The sequence below is a fragment of the Elaeis guineensis genome, chromosome 2 (assembly GCF_000442705.2).
Source record: "Elaeis guineensis isolate ETL-2024a chromosome 2, EG11, whole genome shotgun sequence".
NCBI classification, from domain to species: Eukaryota; Viridiplantae; Streptophyta; class Magnoliopsida; order Arecales; family Arecaceae; genus Elaeis; species Elaeis guineensis.
In genome coordinates, this window is record NC_025994.2 from 95,898,843 (window position 1) to 95,923,767 (window position 24,925).

Sequence of the window (24,925 nt, forward strand, 5' to 3'; positions counted from 1 at the left end):
GTAAAGAAAGGAATTAGTATTGTTACCATCATACTTTCAAATGAATATTTTATCAAGTAATTTTCTAAATAGTCCATTGATATTCAGAAGAACATTACTAAGAGATAAGTACATTAAACATCCCAAAATAAGTATCAAAATATCTACTAATTAACATTTTTTTTCTTAAAAATTGATGCTTTTGCTTGTGTTTTGTAGGAAAGATGATCGCTGATACAAAGAGTCCGATTTACAAATTAAAAAAATAAAAAATTGAGAGCAAATTGGATTCGAAATAGATCCCAAATGGAGATCTAAAGGAGGCTCAAATTCAAGCCAAATTGGACTCAAAACGAAACTCAAATTGACCCAAAACCAAGCCCAAATCAACCCAAATTGGCATCCGATGTATAGTGGACCAACCGGCTAGTCTACATGCAGTCCACAGGACAGGATCATCGGTCCACATCATGGTGTAGGGGCGGGCAGCTTTCTTTTACGTGATCGGACGGTTGATAGATGATTTGAACACTTGGTGGATGGCTAAGGGCACTCTGTTCCATATCACGTGGTAGTGGCCCACTTGATTGGCATGATCCGACAGCCCAAAGCTGTCCAAGGACCTAATCCAATGGCTGAAATTTGTGCCAATTGGGAGAATTGAAATAGAACCCTTCTTTGCACCATCCGATAGTCCAGAATAAGGATGGAACGTGATCCAATGGCTAGGAATTCAACCGATCTATTCTAGGACTGTTTGCAGCTGATTTGGGGGTGTTTGATGATGATCCGATGGCCTAGACTCAGTTTTCGCTTGGGACATGCCTGGGATGCGAAGTTGAGAGGAATTAAGGGTCCATGGATGGCTAGGACTCGGGAAATCTTGTAGTCTATAAAAGAGAGGGACCGTGCGTAACAGTGAGTAAGCAGCAGGCAGCCGTAGAATTTTTTTTCTTTATTTTTTAGGTTTTAGGATTTGAGAGAGAGAGAGAGAGTGGAGAAGAAAGAGAGCGCTTCAGAAAGAGAAGGTGCTATGAAGGGATTCTAAATCTTTCAGAAGATATATCCAGTCCGAGCCATGCTTGGCTAAGATGCAGTCCGTAGGAAAGTACAAATATCTGTACATAATTTTATGTATTTGTTTTTTATTCTTTGCAATTACTAAAATGCTTTCAAGTTTTATCCAATTTCTTTTATATGCTTGATTGCTGAATAAATTATCTACAGATGGGATGGATCATGATCTTGATAGGATATGGTCCATGCTCAGCAAAGATAATTTATTCTAAAATTTGATATTTATATAACTTGTTAGGATTTGTACAATTTAATCGTTTGATAGCCTATACTTGTGGGACGGGCCATGATCTTGACAGGATATAGTTCGTACTCGATAAGATAGCCTATGCTAGAGATTTATTTGCGGGACACCTAATCGATTATGAATTTAATTGCTTCTAAAAATGACAAATATCAAAATCTATGTTTGTGATCATCTAAAAATCTGAAGACATCTTTTTATCATATATATCCCTTAATTTTATTTTTGATTTAAATTAGTTGATTTTAATTAAAATATTATCAACTTTTAAGAATCAAATTTTTTTTTTACTTAATTAATTACATCTCAACCCTCTGATCTCTGTAGATACGATTCCGACTCATCCTATCTATATAGTTTAAGTTAGCTTTATTTTTGACTGCCTACGATAGCAATCAAAATTTGACACTATTATCAAAGATTATTGACACGATTATGTTGACTAAGCCATAAAAAATAAAAAAGTAAAAAAAATATTTTAGTACTTATTTTACCTTATATTGCTTTACTACTTTTTAGCTAGATTACTTTATACGCATAATTAAGTAGTTACTTTATTTTACGTAAGTAATTTACTGCTTATTATTTTTAGTAATTTATTACTTTTCATTGCTTAGAATAATTCACTATCCTGAAAGTAGATTTGATTTCTTATTGTATTTGTAGGTTACTTAGTTGTCTTTTAATCTTAGCATAATTTACTTTTCATTTAGTTAGATTCTTTAAATCTCGTTAAATCTAATTAACTTAATTAAATTTTTTTTATTCTTCTTGCTTGAGATAACATAATATAATAAAAAAATAAAGACACCGTATAACACTTAATCAAAATAGAGAAACTAATTAAATCTTAAAAGCTTCTTACTTGAATTGGACATCTTTTCTTTTTTTTTATTATATATTTTCATAAAATATCTTAAGAGCACAAATCTTAAACAAGATAAGGTGAAGATTTTATCATCCTTTCTTGGCCTACAAATCACCACCTTTTATTTCGTATAAATCTAAATCCTAATTAAAATTAATTAGACATTGGTCCTTAAATATTCTCGATCTCAGTAAGACAAGGAACCCTCAGAGTTGGACCGAGTTAGGATTAGTTAGTTTAACTGATGTCTAGAAAAGTGATTCAGAGATAAGATCTCCAAGGAAGATGGTTATTTAATTAGTTCCGTTCGCTTGACTAATTTTAATTAATATCTAAGAAAAACAATAAGGGGCCTCCATCAATCTTACACTTATCTGATCAATTAAGTGGCTAGTCTTTTACTTGAAGTGCTCGAAGGTGATCTTGACAATTACAAGCTATCTAGATCTAGGATAACCTTTAGCTAGGATTGATTGCATAACTTGATTGCTAACCTACAAACATTAAAAATATAAAAAAATTCTTCGCACCTATCTCTTAGATCTAGGATCCTCTAGGTTCTTATTTTTAGAATTCTCTTCCCTTGTACCTCTTCTTATTTAAAAAAAAAATTAGAAGAGGATTGCTCTGATCTAAAACCCTTGATTTCATATCTGAATAATTAGAACAGTCTGAGATGGATCTCGATAGTAGATTGCATGAGCTATCCCACAGATTAGATCATCTAACGGCCATCAGACACTCTTTGTATCCATCATTTCTTCTGATGCAATATGTTTGTGCAATATATTCGAGCACTCACTTTGTGAGTGAGTGGATGCTCAATCGCACACTAATTTTTTGAGTTTAATCATCAAGATCAAACTCAAATGGTCTATAGATCAGGAAATAATCTATACTTTAATGCCTATAATCCAGGCGGGAGGCCTCAATTGAATTTTTTGTGGGAACCACAACCAGTAGTTACCCCAACAATAGAAAGACCTACATTCATGGATGCACCTTATTGCGATATGCCTTACCCACATAATCAACCTTCTCCAACTAACAATGACTCAATTTTTGAAGAGAGATTTCAGCAAGCGTTAGGATAGAACTCTACAATCAACACAACAATCATATCTAGCAATCCTTAAAAGAACTAGAAATCCAAATCAGGCAGAGGGAGGAGGGAAGAGAGTTGCCTAGTCAATCCGAGAGTGTCCCTAAGGAATAATGCCTAGCTAGAAGTTTTAATGTCTTGATAATTTTTTCTGAACAATCGATGATGACTCTCGAGAATAAAACGATCAAAGAACAATCCTGCAAAATCGAAGAGACCAACTTAGATAATTTGACTAAGGTAGAAACATATAAGAAAGAATTAGAATAATAGGATGAACCAATTCCATCATCACCTTACCTATCTACGATCCTATTCTCAAGTGCCCTAAAATCACCAATTCCTTTTAATGGGAAGGAAGGACAAATTGATAAAATGATAGAAGTAATTGAGACTTTCTAAGACTACAAATGTATAACACAATAGAGGAAGCTATACCCATAATTCTTCTCCAGAATTCATTAAATTCTTGTCAGACTCATTTTGGGATAGACGATTGTGATGAAGATGGGTATATTACAAAAGTAAATGACCTAGTGATACATCCTATCTTAAAGCCACCTTACTTTGGATTGAAAAATATAAGCCACCACCTAGCCCACCAATAGCCCCTCATTAGAATCACTAACTACTCTAAAATTGAAGCCACTTCTTGATGCACCCACTGATATTCTATCAGTGATCCCTAATCAGGAAGCCCAACTTGTGGGTATTCTAAAAACACATGAAGAAGCTGTCGGATGGAATATTATTGAAATAAGGGATAACAATTTCAAGATTTTTATGACTGATTTTTTTGTATTTAGCACTACTTTTGAAGACTATCTCTAAAATTTATCTGTAGTACTAAAATGATGTATGAAGATAGAGTTAATTTTAATTTGAAAAAAATTCTAGGTTATAGATCGAAAAGGGATTATGCCAAGACATAGCATACCCAAAATAGAGATTGGGGTAGATCAGGCTATAATTGAAGAAAATTTTAAACCATTATCTCCGATCTCGATCTAGCAAATACCATCCCTTATTGACTTTAACATTTTTAGACTCTAGTATAGTGTGCTTGCCCAGTACACTCTAATAATTTGGGCTAATTGTCGTAAAGCATTCCATGGATGTTTTACTATCATGATGATAAGACCTCATGATTGGTCCTATCCTTTTGAAATACTGAAAGATGTATCTGATATTGGTAATCCAAAATTATTAAAATTTATTAATTCAATATTTTACATAGAATAGACGAGAATCATAGTGTTTGACTGAAGATATTAAACTTAGCACTTTTTGGAAGGCAATCCAAATTTTTTATTTTTTCTATCATTTTCTTAATAATTTTTATTTTTTTAAGAATAATGGACTGCTCTGTATGGAAGCACCTGTCAATGAATGAGTATACTTAGTCCACATGGTATCTCTGTTTGTTTTATTTTATTTTTTTTATTTTACTTACTCCATTGAGAATAATGAAAATTAAGTTCGGGGATGAAGGGCAATAATATATATAAAAAAATTTAAAGTCCTCAAATAAGTAAGTATTTACTATTTAGGTACATGATTATCCTAAATTTGAGTTGAATCAAGTAAATTTTAAAATAGTAATTGTTGTTCATCTAGACAATTCTTGAGACACCAAGGATCAAGTATTAGGAAAACCTAATAGATGGTTAAATATAGAATAGAATCATTTTAGCATTTCTAACTCTCCCTACTAGAATCAAAGAAGAGTTTACTTTTTACAAGTATAAGTAGAGTATCTATACGTTCCTTCATAAAAAAAAAAAGACAAGTTCTAAATATTGGTCTCCCATTAAGTAACCGAGCCTCTTTACCTCATGAAGATTGATGTTCATGTCAAAAAATAGGCAATGTGAAGATGTCTCTTTTAGAAAAAAATAAAAAAAAGAAAGAAAAAAAAGGAGGGAGTAAGAGTTACTTTGTACTTGCTTATATTAAAGTAGATAATTTGAAGATAAAAATAGAAATTGATTTAGAGAAGGCTTGAAAATAATTTTTATTTTTTATTTAGCCACCATATTAGTGAGTATTAGTACTCCTATGACCTAGCTTAACAATATTCTTCTGAATATCAATGGATTGTTTAAAAAGTTATTTGATAAAATATCCATTTCAGAGTATGATGGTATCTAACACTAATTCTTTTCTTTACTCGAGAACGACCAACGCTCAAGTTGGAGGGTGTGTAAGTATATTAAATATCTCAAAATAAGTATCAAAATATCTATTAATTGACCTTTATTTCTTAAAAATTGATGCTTTTGTATGTGTTTTGCACGAAAGATGACCGTCAATATAAAGAGCCCGATTCGCAAGTCAAAAAAAAAATTGAAAGTAAATTAGACTCAAAATAGATTCTAAATGGAGACCTAAAAGAGGCCCAAATTCAAGCCAAATTGGGCTCGAAACGGAACCCAAATTGACCCAAAATCAAGCCTAAATCAACCCAAATTGGCGTCCGATGTACAATGGACCAATCGGTTGGTTCACATGCGGTCCACAGAACAGGATCACTGATCCACGTCACAACACAGGGGCGAGCGGCTTTCTTTTGTGCGATCGGATGGTTGATAGGTGATTTGAGCACTTGATGGATGACTGAGGGCGCTCTGTTCCATATCACGCAGTGGTGGCCCACTTGGTTGGCATGATCCGACGGATCACAGCCATCTAGAGATCCGATCCAATGGCTGGAATTTGTGCTGATCGAGAGAATTGAAATCGAACCCTTCTTTGCACCATCCAATGGTCTAGAATTAGGATGGAATGCGATCCAATAGCCAAGAATTCATCCAATCTATTCTAGGACTGTTTGTAGCTGATTTGAGTGTGGTTGATGATGATCTGATGGCCTGGACTTGGTTTTCACCTGGGACATGAAGTTGAGAGGAATTGAAAGTCCGTGGATGGTCAGGACTCGAGAGATCCTGTAGTCTATAAAAGAGAGAGATCATGGGTAATAGAGAGTAAGAAACAGGCAGCTGTAGAATTTTTTTCTTTATTTTTTAGGTTTTAGGATTTGAAAGAGAGGGAGAGTAGAGAAGAAGGAGAGTAGAGAAGAAAGAGAGTGCTTTAGGAAGAGGAGGTGTTTTGATAGGGTTTTGAATCTTTCAGAAGATGTATTCAATCTGAGCCATGTTTAGCTAAGATGCAGTCTGTAGAGGAGTACAAATATCCTTACATAATTTTATGTATTTTTTTTTATATTCTTTATAATTAATAAAATATTTTCAAATTTTATTCAATTCCTTTTTAGCTTGATTCCTGAATAAATTATCTATAGGTGGGATGGATCATGATCTTAACAGGATATGGTCCATGCCCAGCAAAGATAATTTATTCTAGGATTTGATATTTACATGACCTGTTAGAATCTATACAAATTACATAAAAAGTAAGTTTTTGATTCTTAAAATACTTTCAGAACATGCATGCAATCATATATCATATATATAAAAAAATTTATATTTTTTAGAAATCAATTTTAAATCTAAACATACCATCATATATCACATATACCAAAAATTTAAATCACAAAAATTTAATTTCTAATCTATGCATGCTTTCATATATTGTATATATAAATAAAAATTAGATCTAAAATACTATTAGATCTGAACATAAATATATACATCTCATGTATAATCTAAGATCAAAATTTTAAAAATAATTTTTAAAATTTTGTGTTACTTTTATATATATGAACATGTGGCTCTGATATGACTATTGAATTTTTTACAGGTGCCAGTGCATATGGATTTTAAAATTTTTTTAAATCCAAAATATAGTAAAAAAATTAGATTAAAATATTTTTAATCTAAGCATGCATTCATCGTATGAAAGCATCTATGGATCTAGTTCATATACTGAAATTAACGTAAACTGATTTTAGGATGAATAAATGAAAATCTGTAATCAATTCACATATCTGAATCACTTTTCTTTTGCTTCAAACCTATAACTGGGGTTGAATCCAATTCAATCTCTGAATTTGGGTTTGAACAGATTTTGAATCAGCAGTATAAGTATTCTACCTCTATGGGTATCCACAAGGCTAATATCATTTCTCTAAGATCCTGCTTGTCTGAATCAAAAGCCTGAATAGGCTTGAACCAAGCCTGGACAGGATTTTTAATTATGAACCCTTTTGATCTTTTTTTCTTAATTCTTGAAGAAATCAATTTTTTTTTGAATTTCTCAACTAATTAAGAAGAACAACAACTAAGAAGTGGTTATAACTAACTTCCAACAATTTGAGGGAAAGAGAATGAAACTACCTTAAACTTGGTGTCAACCAATTGACACCAAGTAGAAGGATGCCGCCCACTTGTCCCTAGATCCAAGAAAGATGCCTAAAGAGAAAAGGCATGGGCTAGAGAGAGAGGAGGGGGCATGAGCACAGTAAGGGTGGCGTCAAGGAGGGAGGAAGTGAGATTATGTGAGAAGGTAAGGCTAGGATCCTTTAAATAGACAACATAAGGATGTCCTAATCAAATTAGGATCCCTTCTTCTAATCATATTAGAAGTTCTAGCCATAATATGCTTGGACCAAATAAATAGGGTGCCATCCATAACTCACCCAAGTCCACATCCAGTGCTAGACATCCCATCATATGAGATCCAATTAAAAGTGTCAAATCAGCTCACATGATTTCATAAATTTTCTTCAAGGGTTTTTAATGAATAAAATCAAGAAACTCTTTCTTGATTTAATTCAAGCCATAAATTAAATATCCAACCGTTAGATCTTATTGAATCAAATTCAATTAAGTTCAAATCAAATGTAGAAATTAGTTAAAACTTATCATATAAGTAAATCAACTACAAGAGAAATTGGATTCATCTAGATGCTAGTAAGGTTAACATAAATCCAATAAAATTTTTCTAAATTTATATTAATTGATGCTTTATAAGCCCAATTATAATCAATCTAGATCTTCTCTCTTTATGTGTGACCCCATAGGTTCAATTCTATCTAATAGTGAGACATACCATGATCTCTATCATAGATACGACTGAAATCCCTTTCAATGTGTTGGGATAGTTTTATTCTAACTCGATAAGCATCATTGATCTAAAATAATCCTATTGAGTTTTTACAATCCACCAATGACATCTAGCAATATATTGTAGAAACTTAGTATAATCGAAATAGAACTTCTAGATGTAGTTAATGTATGATACAGTCCTTCTATCATAAGTTTCGACTAGATGGTAGATTATAAATAAATTATCAAACCTCATCATCAGTCATATGATAGATCTGATCAGCTCAAGTTTATTAGTAATTTCAAATAAATTTTTTTTTTCATCAATCACATTGCTATGGCCATAGACTTGTGAACTTTACTTCTCAAATCTTATAGAACTACTTCTCTCTATTAAGGTCAATAGATTCTATCTAGATGCACACGTTACTTGTATAGCTTAACCAACTGAAGTCAATATTCACTACAAAGATTTATAATCGAGTTAATGTTTATATGTAGTCAAACTACAGTAATCTTACTGTAAGCAACTGTGACATCGCAGATTAAAAGACCAATCATACAACTACAGCATCGAGATAATCACTGACGATCGAATAAAAAGCTATATAATTTTTTGTATGATCACGCTCAGTATTAGTTGTTCTCTAACAACTATCCATACTTTTTGCTCAATGTCTCTATATCATAGATTAGTGGCTCATCTATTCCAAAATAAGTGAGTCATGCACCGACCTATCTGGAAGGATCACCATCTCTATGACCATCCTATGATCGAAAGTAATTTAGAAATATATCATACATACCTCTAATTCTCCATATTTGAGAATATATATTATAACATCAATTTCAAGAATGATTCAAGGATACATAATACTTGAATAGAAAATGAAAATTTATCCTTTATTGATTAAATCAATAGTTTAAGTATAAATATGTGTCATAGAATAAAAATATGTCAGCCAACAATTGATTTCTAGGATATATATCTAATAATCTTTCACTTGGATTAAAGTCAATTAGCCATTAATCTAAGCCCCATCTTCTCAAAATGAGCTTCTATTTTGGACTGTCTCAACTGCTTTGTTAGTGGATCTGCTATATTATTCGAGAAGTCTACTCTTCGCACCTCGACATATTGCTTCTTAAGGTAGTCGCGTGTGATATGAAATTGCTGTTCAATGTGCTTTAATTTTTGACGAGATCGGAGCTCTTTAGCAAGTATTATGGCTCTATTATTGTCACAGTATAGTGGTATGGCATCGATGTCATTGCATCAAGTTCCGTGATAAATTTTTTGAACCAAAAGTCTTTTTTACAGCATCCAAAGTGGTCATATACTCAGCCTTTATGATCGAATCTACAATGATGCTCTACTTGGAACACTTCCAGCTGACTGCACCATCATTGCATATAAATACATATCTCGATGTAGACTTTCAATCATCAGGATCCCACATAAAGTCTGAATCTGTACAACCCTCAATTCATAATTCAGGTGCTCCTCCAAAGATCAAGAATAAATCCTTAGTTCTTCATAAGTACTTAAGGATGTTCTTCATAGCTATCCAGTGCTCTTCGTCTGGATTCGACTGATACCTACTTGTAACACTCACAGCAGGGATAATATCAGATCGAGTACATAGCATAATGCACATAAGGCTCCCAATCATTGAAGCATAAGGGATCCTACTTATGCACTTGATCTCCTCAGAAGTGTTAGGGTATATCGTCTTAGAGAGTTGAATACCATACCTAAGGGATAGCAAATCTCTTTCGAAATTTTCATGTTGAACTGCTTTAGTATTTTTTCTATATACAGCTTTTATGATAGGCCAAACATCCTTCTAGGTCTATCTCTATAGATCTTTATCCTAAGGATATAGGATACTTTTTTTAGATCTTTCATAAAAAATTTCTTAGACAACCAAGCCTTGATCGAAGTCAGCATGAAAATATTATTCCTAATAAGGAGGATATCATCGACGTACAGTACGAGGAAGACAAACATGCTCCTACTAATTCTTTTATAAACACAAAATTTTTTTTCATTTTTGATGAAATCAAATGATTGATCACATTATCAAAATAAAGATTCCAGCTCTGGAAAGCGTACTTTAGTCTATAGATGGATTTTTACAGCTTGCAGACTTGATGATCATTATTACCAGATGTGAAATCCAGAGGCTACTCCATATAGATATCTTTCTCAAATAATCTATTCAGAAAAGTAGTTTTCACATCTATTTGTCAAATTTCATAATCATAGTAAGCTACAACAGCAAGTAATGTAAAGATAGATTTCAATATGGCTACAGATGAAAAAGTATCATGATAGTCAATACCTTCATGCTGACTATAATCTTTCGCCACCAATCTTGTCCTGTAGATCTCTATCTTACCATTAGCATCTATTTTTTTTTTGTAGATCTATTTACATCCAATGAAAATAATTTTCTTCGGTAGATCCACTAAGGATCATACTTGATTTGAGTACATTGAGTCAATTTCTGACTTCATTGTATCTAACTATTTCTCAGAATCGATATCAGATATTGCCTCATCAAAAGTACTAGGATCATCACCATGACCCCCATCTCATACAAAGAACGCTTCCTCTACATCCTCTTTCAGTATACCCATGTATCTTTCAGGAGGATGGGAGATTCTACCTGATCCATAAAACAGAGGTGAAACACTGACTACTGGCTCATCTGAATAGGTTCCTGAGGATCTATAGCTCATTACTTTTCAAAGACTTTCTCATCGAGCTCAACTAATCTCCCACTACCGCCATCCTGGATAAACTAATTTTCTAGGAATGTGGCATTGCGACTCACAATCATATTGTGATCATATGAAAAGTAAAAGTAGTATCCAATGAATTTCTTGGAATATCCTATAAATCGAGCTATAACTAATCTATCTTCTAACTTATCAGCTTTCTATTTTTTAACATAGGTTAGACATTCACAAGTCTTAAGGTAACTTAGACTCAACTTCTTACCATGTCATATCTCATATAGTGTGGTAGGAACAGATTTAGAAAGAATCTTATTTAAAATATATATCATGATAAGTAAGGCATATCTCTAAAAATATATGGATAAATCAGTGAAGCTCATCATGGATCAGACCATATTTAATAGGATCCTATTTCTTTTTTTAGATATCCCATTAAGTTGAGATGTGCCGGGAAGAGTCCATTGAGAGACAATGCCATTCTCCTTAAGATATCCTAAAAATTCAGCACTCATGTATTCTCCTTCTCGATCAGATCCTAGGACTTTGATGGGTTTACCTGTTTACTTCTCTACCTCTTGCTTGATTTTCTGAATCTTTGAGAAGCTTCAGATTTATGTTTTATAAAAAATATATATCCATACCGTGATAGATCATCAATAAAGATAATGAAATAGCTATAACCATTCTTGGTCTGCACATCAAATGGGTCACACACATCGGTGTGTATTAGAGCTAGTAACTTAGTGACCCTTTTTTCTTGTCCCACAAAGGATAATCTAGTCATTTTTTCTCGAAGGCATGATTCATAGGCTGGAATCGACTCAGATTTAATTACGTCAAGGATCTCATTCTTTTTCAGTCTATTTATACTATCCTCTCCAATATGGTGAAGCCTATGGTGTCATAAGTACTTATGGTTAAACTCATCTCTAGATCTCTTTTGGCCTATGGCACTCATTACTTGCTTAGTTAAGTTCATATTAGCATCAACATGAAAGTGATAAAGACTGCCAATCAAAAGATCGATGCAAATAATTTATTTCATAAATAAATAAGATATAAGTTTTTATTAAATTAAAAAATAAATCCATCCTATGCTAGTACAGAGATTGAAATCAAAGTTCAACTAGCTACAGAAATAAAATAATAGTCTTTTAAATCTAATCTAAAGTCTGGCGGTAATCAAAGAGGATAGGTTCCAATGACTTTTACAGTAATTTTTACTCTATTATCGACTCGAAGGGTCATGCTACCTTTCTTCAACCTCCTACTTCCTATTAAATCCTGTATTGAAGTACATATATAGCACTAGAATAAGAGTCCAATACCTAACTAGAAGTAGAAGAAACCATCAGGTTAGATTCTATTATGAGCATACCTTCAGAAGATTGATCATTTTTTTTCATCTTCAGGCTCTCTAGGTAAGATGGACAGTTTTTCTTCCAGTGACCATCATAGTTGCAGTGGAAACACCTTCCTTTCTTCATAACTTTCTTCGAAATATCCTTCTTAGGCTTGCTCTCCTTCTTCTGTTTCTTTGCAAGCTTATTCCTTTTCTTTTCTTGAGACTTTCTCTTAGAAGGTGCCTACTCAATAGCAAGAACAGAGTCCCTTAAAATTTTCAAGGTACCCTCAGCAGTAACTAGCATATCAACCAATTTGGATAAGTTGCAGTCCAATTTGTTCATATGGTAGTTTACGATAAACTGTCCAAATGAACTGGTCAGGGATTAGAGGATTAAATCAACTTTTAATTTTCTTTATATATTAAGCCCGAGCTTCTCAAGCTCCTCAAGGTCCTTAATTATTGTCATACAATAATCGTAGACTGACTGCCCTTAGTGCATCTTCATAGAAATAACTGCTTGGATAATTCAAAGCACGTGGTTCAGCTTTGCTCACCATATAATTCTTATAGGTGAGTGATCATAGAACGGACAGTGGGCATGTGCTCATACTAGCTCTATAACTCGTTTAACATAGAAGTCAGAATATAGTACTTCACCCTAAGGTCATCATCCGTCTACTTGTTTAGAGCAGCTCTTTGCTCTGTTGTAGGATGGGCTAGTAAGGCTGGGGCATCCTAATCGAGTACATATCCAATCTTTTCAGATGTCAGGACTATCCTGAGATTTTTGAGCCAGTGCTTATAATTTATAACGATCAGTTGATTGGTTTCAAAGATGCGGACTAGTGGGTTAGAGATCGATATTATTTATCTATAAGAATAGAGATTTTAGTTAGATATTTGTACTTAAAATTATATTTGCTCTAGAAACTTTGAGATGCAAATAGACTCCCACTATTTTTTCAAATTTTGATCTCTCCAAATGAAAATGAAAATCCGACGTGTTCAATACAAGATTTCTAGTGGGTACTGGGTCCCACCGATGCCGTACATCTCATTTAACAGTTATTGATGACATACATACCGATGCATAGGCAACTCATTGCCTAGATGCTCTCTAAGCATATTGCAACGACTTGATCTCCAAGTCATAAGAGCTCAGATAACATATATTGCCCCACTTCTTAATTAAGCCTAACCCATCATTCACAAGCAGGTGTGAAGTTGTCATTGAGTCTCTCAGATAATACATATTGGGTCCAATCCCATCTTCATCCTGGAGCAACTCTTTGCTAGTAAAGTGGTTGCATATTCTCGATACAACTGAACCACTGTAACTAGTCGAGAATAGTCAACGCCAGTAGCACACTTGTACTTCTAAACGATGGAAGGTCATAAGGCTTAATATTAATTTAGGAGGTTTAGATTAGGTATCCTCTAATCAGTCATCACATGATCGATCTAATTAGCATGGGCTAAACTAAAACTTCTTAGCAACTAATGAATCCAATCATCCAATTGATCAGATAAGTGAGATCGACAGGAGGGTACGCCATTCACTCATTGTAGATAAAATTGTTTAAGTAAGTAGTCTCCCAATGAAAAATCATCGATTGAGACTTGCCTTAGACACCAAATGGCTTGTTGATTTCAATTAATCAACTTAGGTGAATCAGAACCATAAAGCTAGATTAGGTCCTTAGGTTGACTTGATTCTATATATAGGGTCTAATCAACTTAATCTACAATACTTATAGAATCATATGCTCAATTAATCTAATCCAAATTAACACTTGACTCAATTTGATCAATAGCTAGATCGATTTCAACCCAATATGATCTAATTGTAACCTAAGATGCAATTCATTGACCTAATACAAAACTACCCATGCCCAACAGTTCATACACATATTAATTTCAGATCATTGAAATAAATTTCAGATCTAAATTAATTGCATAAAAAGTAAATTTTTGATTCTCGAAATACTTTTAGAACATGTATGCAATCATATATCATATATATAAAAAATTTTAAATTTTTTAAAAATTAATTTTAGATCTAAACATACCATCATATATTGCATATACAAAAAATTTAGATCGCAGAAATTTAATTTCTAATTTACACATACTTTCATATATTGCATATCTGAATAAACATTAGATCTAAAATACTTTTTAGATTTGAACATAAACATATACATCCATGTATCATCTAAAATTAGAATTTTGAAAGTAATTTTCAAAACTTTTATGCTACTTTTATACATATGAACATGTGGCTCTAATACCACTATTGAATTTTCTACAGGTGCTGGTGCATGTGGATTTCAAATTTTTTTTAAATTTAAAATATAGCAAAAAAAATTAGATTAAAATACTTTTAATCTAAGCATGCATTCATTATATAAAAATACCTATGGATCTAGTTTATATATTGAAATTAATATAAACTGATTTTAAGATAAATAAATGAAAGTCTATAATTAATTCATATACCTGAATCGCTTTTCTTTTACTTCAAACTTGTAACTGGGATTGAATCCAATTCAATCCCTAGATCTGGGTCTAAATAAGTTCTAAATCAGCAACACAAGTATCCTGTCTCTATAGGTATCCATAGAGCTGATCTCAATTATTTTTTTTTGGATCCTGCTTACTTGAATCAAAAATCTAAATAGGCTTGAACCAAGCCTGGATAGGGTTTTTAATTGTGAACTCTTTTGATATTTCTGTTTTGATTCTTGAAGAAACTAAGAACCTTTCTTGATCCATCAACTAATTAAGAAGAATAACAATCAAGAAGTGGTTGTAACTAACTCCCAACAATTTGAGAGGAAGAGGATGAAACTACCTAGAACTTAGCACTATCTAATTGGCACCAAGTAGTAGGATGCCGCCCACTTCTCCCTAGATCCAAAAAAGATGCCTAGAGAGAGAAGGCATGGGCTAGAGAGAGAGGAGAGGGCGTGAGCAGAGTAAGGGTGGCGTCAAAGAGGGAGGAAGTAAGATTATGTGAGAAGGTAAGGCTAAGGTCCTTTAAATAGACAACATAAAGATGTCCTAATCAAATTATGATCCTTCCTCCTAATCATATTAGAAGTTTTAGCCATAATATACTTGGACCAAATAAATGGGGCACCATCCATAACTCATCCAAGTCCACAATCAGTGCTAGGCATCCTATCATATGGGATCCACTTAAAAGTGACAAATCAGCCCACATGGTTTCATAAATTTTCTTCAAAGATTTTTAATGAATAAAATCAAGAAACTCTTTCTTAATTTAATCTAAGCCATAAATTAAATATCCAACAATTGGATCTTATTGAATCAAATTTAATTAGGTTCAAATCAAATATAAAAATTGGTTAAAACTTAACATATAAGTAAACTAATCACAAAAAAAATTGGATTCATTCAGATGCTAGCAAAATTAACATGAACCTAATAGAATTTCTTTAAATTCATATTAATTGATGCTTCATAAGCCTAATTATAATCAATTCATATCTTCTCCTTTTATGTGTGATCCTATAGATTCAATTCTGTCTGATGGTAAGACATACTATGATCTCTATTATAGATATCACTAAAATTCTTTTCAGTAGATTGAAACAGTTTCACTCTAACTCGACAAGAATCATTGATCCAAAATGATCCTATTGAGCTCTCACAATCCACCAATGACATCTAGCAATATGTAGTATCATTCCAACAGAATCGAAATAGAATCTCTAGGTATAGTTAATGTATGATACAGTCTCTCTATCATAAGTCCCGACTAAATGACAGATCATAGATAAATATCACACCTCACATCAATCATATGATAGATCCGATTAGCTCAAATTCATTAGTGATTTCAAATAAAAACTCTTTTCCATCAATTACACTGCTATGACCATAGATTTATGGACTCAGCTTCTCAAATCTTATAGGACTATTTCTCTCTATCAAGATCAATAGATCCTATTTAGATACACACATTGTTCACACAGCTCAACCAACTGAAGCCAACATCCACTATAAAAATTCATAATTGAGTTAATATTTATGTATAGTCAAACTACAGCAGTCTTACTGTGAGTAATTATGACACTATAGGTTGAAGGACTAGTCACACAACTACAGTATCGAGATAATCATTGATGTTCGAATAAAAATCCATGTGATTTCTCGTATGGTTATGCTCAATACTAGTTATTCTCTAACAACTATTCACACTTTCTGCTCAGTGTCTGTGCAGCATAGATTAGAGACTCATTTACCCCGAAAGAAGCGAACCATGCGCCGGTCTATCTAGAAAGATTACCATTTCCATGACTATCCTATGATCAAAAGCAATTTAGAAATCGATCATACATGCTTCTAATTCTCAATATTTGAGAATATGTATCATAACATCAATTCTAAGAATGATTCAAAGATACATAATACTTGAATGAGAAATAAAAACTTATCTTTTATTGATTAAATCAATAGTTTAAGTATAAATATGTGTTATAGAACAAAAATGTGTCAGCCAATAATTGACTTTCAGGACATACATCTAACAGAAATTATATAAGATTGATAAGCTCCAATAATTTCTTTCATGACCATACAGAAAACAAATAAGAATTTGACTCAGCACTCAATCTTTGGGTGGCAATACAATCTATCGTGTGTGGTGTAAACATGAAGTGATTATATTTTTCATCAATGATAAGCTGAGTTTTATGGCATAATGATTCCTTTCCCAACACCATATCAGAATCCAGAAGATCATTGTCAGTTACTGGTGCATAAGATGGCCTCCCTTCCATGTCAACAGAGCATGGGCCCAGAGTTTGGCACTCAGTCTCGTAGGAGGTGGTTTAAAACTCTTGAAGGCTCGTTCTGGTTTGAAACCATGCAGGATGTATTTTAGGGCTTTGAATGGGGCTTGCCCATAAGCCTCAGTGGACCTCATTCTAAACAATTGAAGGCTCATTGCATAACTGCACAGTGTTGAGGAGAAGTCTTCACAGACTCATCAGGCTCATGGCATCTCTGAAACGAGCTCTTTGTAACAACCTATCTGAAGCAACAAAATAACTGTTTGGTTGTCAAAGCTATTATCATTGTGCTATAGTTGATAACAGAGCCATACAACCCAAACTAAAATGTCACTGGTGATCCCTTGATGCAACGTTCTCCAAAGTCTCTCAGCCATGGCTGACCTGAGAAATTTAAAGTGACATGAGATTGAGAAATTTCTAACTCACTGTAAGGATGCAATTAGATCAATGCATATTGCACAGGATGAAGTTGTAAAACAAAATACAGAGCATGTGCTTACGTGCTTAAACCACACAACCCATTACCAACAATAGGCATTATAACAATGAAACTGCATCCAGTCCATCACTTTATCCAGTTATAGAGGCCGAGATTTCCCTGGTCTGGCAGGGGAGTTTTCAATCCGTTCAGTTAGCTCTTCAAACAACTTGAATATGAATCTGACCGACAAAAAAAAAAAGGAAGAAAATAAACCTGGAAAATAGAGACTTCGGCAAGCTATTATATATATTACTGTGGTCCAGAGTCATTAATTTTTAAAACAATGCAAAATACAACTGGCCAATAGAGAGTGAAAAGGCTACCTAACAGCATTGACACACCACACGCACACACACTTGCGATGTGCTTGTGAGGTCACAAAAATACATGCATACATGCACATATCTGCGTTATGAATGTATGGAAGCTGGTTCTCTTGTGGAACACCACAGCATGTCCTGGGGTTTCAAATTGAGATGATTAGAAAGACTGCTTCTTAGGTGATTAAAATTGATTCAGGACTCAGCTGAGGGAAATAAAGTGATTTCAAACAGTTTTAACATACTGAAGTTTGTCGCATCCTTCAAGTAAGCTGGTACATGACAACCTATCAGCAGCATTGAATGACAGATCAGATGCTAGAAGATGACAACGCTTGGAACTGAATTTGTTGCAAAAGCCATACACTACCAAATGTAAGTCGTGAATGACTGGCGATACCTTGGCACAGTGCCTTCAAGAGCTCCTCATCTCAAGCTACCTTGGAAATTTAAAATGCCAGGTAAGAGATGGGAAATTTTCTAGTATCTGCAAGGGTGCAATATATGGATAGAGTGCTGCTGGATGACAAAATACAGAATGTGTGCACTTACAGCCTTAAACAACATGTACCGTCACCGAGATCTAATAAGAGAATTCACAATCAGACCAGTGAACTCTTCAAGCAATTGACATATGAATCTGACTAAAGAAAACAATGAACGAAACAGAGCTGGAAAATAAGGGTTTAATTGTTATCCTCATACAATTGTCATCAGGTCTTTATATGAATAATCCAAAATGTTACTGATAGATAAAAAAGGATAGGAAGTGAGAGCGGAGCTAAAGAATGGAAGTAGCAATGGCTCTGTCATGTCTTCTCTTAGCATTTTTATTGTTTCTTGATTAATATGCATGCAGAGGATGTGAACAGTCTTTGGCCAATCACCTTCCTACTCTCAAAGGCAATGCTCATCTGGGATCTTGTGATATGCAATTCTTTGAGAAAGATCAGCAACCAACAAGATGAGAACTTAAATAATGAAAGTGCAATACAGAGATAGATAATAAAGTCCTAAGCCTGTACTAAGATGATATTTTCTATTAAGTTTAGCAGAATCTTGTCTGGTACTTCTGCAACCTAGATATTATCCCAAACTTGCCCAAGTACATACATAATAATTACTTTTTTTTTGTTACTAACAAACCAAATCTCATCTATCCTCAAAAAATCAACTGAATCCCATCAAATTCCTAAATGAGGCTCCTTTGTGGCAACACATCAAGAGATGTTAATCAGCTGCTAATGCAAAGATTGGCCACAAATCAGGCTGTGACTGTTTGTACAAGTCATACACTCAAAAATACACGGGCATGTATCAGTGTGCTGTAGCTCGGCACAATGCCCCTGTAAAGCTGGTTGTGACAGGACCTTGGAAATGTAAATAAGTACAAAGCAGGGGGAAAAATTGATTAGGTGCAGGATTGCCTCAGACTTATATGATAAGAATGCTAGATCAGAAAACAAAATACAAAATTGGGGTTTAACAGGATATAACATGGGACTTCATATACCTTGAGGTAGCATGTTATCTCATATAAAGATCAAACTGTCCTTAGGTCATAGACTATCTTTGGAACACCAACCAACGTGTTACTAGCAAACTATGGGAATTGGATTTTCTTCAATCTAAGATTAGATTATAGAGAGATTATTGAGCTCTTTAAGCAATAGAAATATCTAATCAACTGAAAAAAAAAAATCAAAAGAAAAAAAAAAAGAAAAAGAAAGGAAGGGCAGATAATATTGGCCTGCATATGCTATTGTCTTAATATATTACTAGAATTGGAAATCATTAAAACATAAAGCAAATGTAAATTGTAAATGAGGAATGTGTAAGAAAACTTAGAAAGCAAATTATATACCTAAGAAATAGAGGCAGCAGCCATGTTTGAGTTTTCTTCTTGCAATATTTGTATGGTCTCTTGGTCAATACTCAATACATATGCAAGGTCCATGAGAAATATTTGTCCACGAGGTCTCCTCTCCTTTTGGCACCATTCCTTCAACAACAGAGAATCAGAGAAATGCAATTCTTTGAGTGAGTTAGGCAAGACATTCTTTGGCAATGACATGACCTTAGGACAGTAGTGTGGTCAGTTGCTAAAGCTGAAGCGACATCTCCTGCTGTTCACTCAAGTAAACAAGATGATTGCCCCTGAAAATCTCCAAAACCTACAGTGTAGGTAGAATTCCCAAGAGAATCCACACATTGTCGACTAGGAGGCTATCATCCATATGGAGATAATTGAGAGATCACAAACCCTGCTTTTGATGTGGTTGCTCTGGCTGTAAGGACTTGCATAACTTTGGACATCTTGTAATCTTTAATTGCTTCATTTCAGCTTTGGACATTCTATAATCTCTTTAATCTCTAATTGCTTCAGATCACTGAGAGACTGTGAATCCCCTTGGAAACTAAGCTCTGGGCAGTTTGAAAGGCATAAGGTTTTAAGAGCAACCAGGTTAGACAAAGAAAGAGATGTCACATGTGGGTAATGAGAAATCTTTAACATGGTGAGCAAAGTGAATCTTTGTAGACATTCAGGTAATGCGCTGCCAAGGTCACCACATGAGTTGATTTTGAGCTCTTTAATTGGCAACTTTAGTGTGAGAAGGGCCATTTTTGTCAGCTTCAAACAATTCTGTATGTAGAGTTTTTTGAGGCAAGGAAATAACTTTCGGCCTTGTACTTCTGACCATTCCTCAAATTTCTCCAAGTTTTGTAGTCTCAAATCTTCCAAAGATGGAAACACCTCATGAACATTGCCATAGAGTTCAACATCAATTTTTCTCAGTTCAGACAATGCTTCAATATGCAAGATCATGAGAAAGGGAAGTTGTCCAAGAGGTGGGAGGCTTGTAAACTTGTTACAAGAACTTAGATGAATAGATCTTAGACTAGTGAAATGTTCTATATTGACCAACCATCTTGGAAAGGTAGCGCTATCATAACCCTTGATTCCTAGCTCACTGATATCACAACAAGGTTCAAGGCCTTCAAGTAACCCTTCCAAATTAGGTGTATTTTTGCTTTTTGAAAATCCTTTGTGTGTTCTTGTTAAAATGAAGCCAGATCCAGTCTCTAGTCCATCCTCTATCTCAAAATAAAGATGTACTGCATCAAGATGCTTCTTTTCAGTCAGTTTTGCTTCTCTGGCCTCTTCCTTGCTATTAACATTCTTAAGATTCTGAATTAGTAGCTGTCCTCGAAGTTCCTTTAGCTTTCTTAGTTCTTCTATCTTGTGACCCTTCTTCTTTCTGACATGGAATTCCTTTAGTTCTTGAAGGCTAGTAAGTTTTCCAATTCCAGATATTAGAGAAACTATCTTAGGTTCTGCACATAAATGGCGCAAGTTGATCAATTTGTTCATACCTTCAGGTAACTCATTAAATGGACACTGTTGCAAGATCAGCACCTGTAGATGGCAAAGCTTACGAAATAACTTGGGCAATAAACAGATTTTAGTGTTAGAAATGTCTAGGTACCGTAAATGCAACAAATTACTAATAGCATTTGGCAGTTTGCTGATTTCTGTTTGACTGTCAGATAAATCCAACACCCGCAGGCTTTTCGAATATTTTAAAATGTCCTTCAAAGTTGAATAAAATTCCTCTGTTTTGTATTTGCCAGAGAATAAAATGGTTCTCAAGTTTCGAACCCTGCTCAAATCCCTAAATGCGTCCAATCTATTAGTCTTGACAGTTAGGTGGCGCACTTTAGGTGGAATTTCTTCAGTCTCATCACTGATCACAAAACATTCATCCAAAGAAAGATATACTGCCAACTCTCTAATTATATCATGCATCACATACTCCTTTTCAGATACATTTTGGAAGAAATTCCTATCTACAAGTTCAGCAAATATCTGCCTCCCTATATCCTCCATTCTCATTCTCCCCCCGGTCTTGGGCTGGATAAAACCCTGAGCCATCCACATGTGTACCAACCGATCTTCCTGAAATATGTAACCCCTGGGAAATATGGAACAGTAAGCAAAGCACAATTTCTGACTTGCATCTAGGTTCTGATAGTTCAATCCTAGAGATGGTAGTACATCTTCTAAAACAGCATCATGTTCCCACCATTCACTATTCGAGATTGTATTCCAGTGATTTGAATCCAGATTGGAACTTAACAGATTCCCCAATGCATTTCCTGCCCGAGGTAAGCCTTGTAGAATTTTAGATATTTTTCTACCAATTTGTTGTAATTCTTTCCTTTTGTGTTCCTCAAGAATTTGATCACCAAATGCGGATTGTTCTATAAGTTTCTGATAGTCATATTCCTTTAGAACATCTAATTTTACAAAGTTCACAGTCTGCGTGTTTGTGGCTACTTTTTGATATTGAGTTGTTATCAATACAGTGCTTCCCCTTGCTCCACATTCCAAGGCTTTCTTTAGTGTTTTCCAATCATCTTTGTCCACTTTCCATACATCATCGAGGACAACTAAAAATCTCCGATTTGTTGTCATGTTCTCAAGTTTCTTTAACATGCAATCTAAACTATCATTAGCATAACGATGATCATCTACTATTTCTGAGATAAGACTTTTATTTTGTGAGAGAATGGATAGCAACTGATTTGCAATCTCTTTAATATCAAAATTGTTAGACACTTCCAACCATGCACGTAGTGGGAAATGATTCTCTTGACTTTTGTCATTAGGCAAAAGCCTCTCATCCTCAAAAATATCTCTTGCCAGTGTAGTTTTGCCAACACCACCTATGCCTACTATGGGAAGGACAACAAAACCCGAAGCACTACTAGTCCCCTCCTCTCCTCTATAACTCAATAACACTTTTACTACATTATCTGTCTCTGTATTCCGTCCAATCACTTCGTGAGGGGTTGAAAAGGGCCTGTTCTTCCTGGTTGCAGATCTCATATTTCCAATGTAATTATTCAGCTCTGGTAGCCTGCTGTTAATATCATCATAAATTTCTTTAAGATGTTGAGTAAGATTCTTCAAATTTTTGAGATCATCATCGCTCAAAATTGTACGCTTGAAAGTCTCCAGCTTAGAGGATGTAAAAGCACGCACCTTATTTTCACTCTTCAACCGGTCATAGAGGAATCTCGCTTCCAAATCATCGAGCATATCGTCTGCACTGTACGCAGCATCTTTGAGATGCCTCAGCCATGCTACAAGATCCGGATCCTTGATTGGCCTTGCCTCAGATAAATTGATCGCAGTCTCGATCCGTGGAAGAGCGACTTCCAGAGTTGCCAGTCTATTCTTCATATCTGCGTACAAATCGTGGTTGTCCTCCAAATAAGATTTAAGCTTGTCGATTACCTTACTGATAAGCACAGATGCAAACCATCCTCCAATCGTCAATGCAACTACCACCATCTCCAAAAACACTTCCGCTGTAAAGAGAAAAAAAAGTTAGACTTAGCTAATTTGAGACGAGCGACTTGGGCTGGTACGCGTGCATCCCTTTTGAATGGTATGCAGGACGTGATTGCAACGTTCGAAAAGAAATATAGATAAAAAACAACGGCCATGGGACCATGGGGACACGAATCTCTATCAAAGTAAACGGGTTAGGTACGCGTGCATCCCTTTTGAATGGTATGCAGGACGTGATTGCAACGTTCGAAAAGAAATATAGATAAAAAACAACGGCCATGGGGACCATGGGGACACGAATCTCTATCAAAGTAAACGGGTTAGGTGAGAGCATCTTGCTCCTGCTCCTGTGAAGATGTCAAAGTAAACGGGTTAGGTGAGAGCATCTTGCTCCTACTCCTGTGAAACATTTATGCGTTCACGTGGTCGTTATTTTTTTTTTTTTTTGGTAACAACGTGGTCATGATGTTCGGAAAGAAATGTAGATAAAAAATAATGGGCACTAATCTCTGCTAACAACGGTTTTGGTGAGATGTTTTGGGCTATCCTTGTGGAGCATTTATTAAAGTTCATATAATTTTTTTCATCTTCTAGATAAAGTTATTGATTAGATCAGGCACACTGGACTGATGAATCGCCCAATCACGAAACAATATGCTCAAATACAAACGTATTGTGCTCTTTTCCTCGTTATCTATTTTTATGCATGCTGCTTCATGATTGAATTAATTCATCAGTTTAGCGATGGGTCTACCTAACCAATAATTTTTCTATCTTTGGTATGAGTTCATCCGTTCGGAAAGTCATGTAGATAATAAAAAACTAGAGAAATGGACCATGGAGACACTAATCTCTATTAAACCATCTTCACCATGGAGTCTTATTTAACTTTATTAACAATGAAGATCTTGTTTGTCTTTACTACAAAGTGATTTGGAAGGCACCAGTATCAAAAAGGTGAAAAAATTTTCCTTTGACCCCGAGAAATAAACTTCACATCGGAAAAATTCTTTCTAAAAAAGAGTGGCAAGTACCCGATGCGCTCCATGTGGATTAAGAGTTGAAATCACCTCGTCTTTCTGTTAAGTGCCCATTCACTGTAGCATTTGGACTTCCATTAAAGCCCGACTGAGCATGAGACAATGACCCATAGATCTACATGATCAATGGACAAAGTGGAGAAGTAGCAAGATTCAACCATTGTGAAGGAAAGCATGGGATCGGGTACCTGCAACAATCTGTTGGGAGATTTGGGAGGAAAGAAACAACACAATTTTCCTCCAGAAAACCAGCTCTGCCTAATTCATTCTGCTGAAATCTTTTCATTCTTACAGGTCATGGGTAGTCCTATGTTCAGTAAACCCAAGATAGAAGCATGATAAGATATGGAGAAACTTGGAATCCTTGGTATTGTAGTGTAGGAGGGAGGGCATCATTTGTCCTACATTGGTTGTGATTTAAAAAAAACTTTGACTATATACAAAGAGACCACTCTGCCTATGTCAGGTATTTTTGGATTTAAATCCGAAGAACAAAATTAGGAGGCCTATGGGTCAAAGTAGACAAAACCTCA

General features: G+C 34.6%; 1 protein-coding gene and 1 pseudogene across 1 annotated transcript; one reads left to right on the top strand and one right to left on the bottom strand.

Moving 5' to 3' along the window:
- The window catches only part of LOC114914641 (putative disease resistance protein RGA4), a 170,102-nt pseudogene that overhangs the window by 30,328 nt on the left and 114,849 nt on the right, over positions 1–24,925 (top strand).
- On the bottom strand, positions 16,836–23,421 carry LOC105051652 (putative disease resistance protein RGA3). Its single transcript, XM_073252285.1, is given in 7 exon segments — positions 16,836–17,573; positions 17,693–17,852; positions 17,997–18,131; positions 18,239–18,280; positions 18,394–18,433; positions 19,858–20,494; positions 20,497–23,421. Coding segments are annotated over 2 exon segments (2,892 nt in total). The 5' UTR covers positions 23,353–23,421; the 3' UTR covers positions 16,836–17,573; positions 17,693–17,852; positions 17,997–18,131; positions 18,239–18,280; positions 18,394–18,433; positions 19,858–20,458.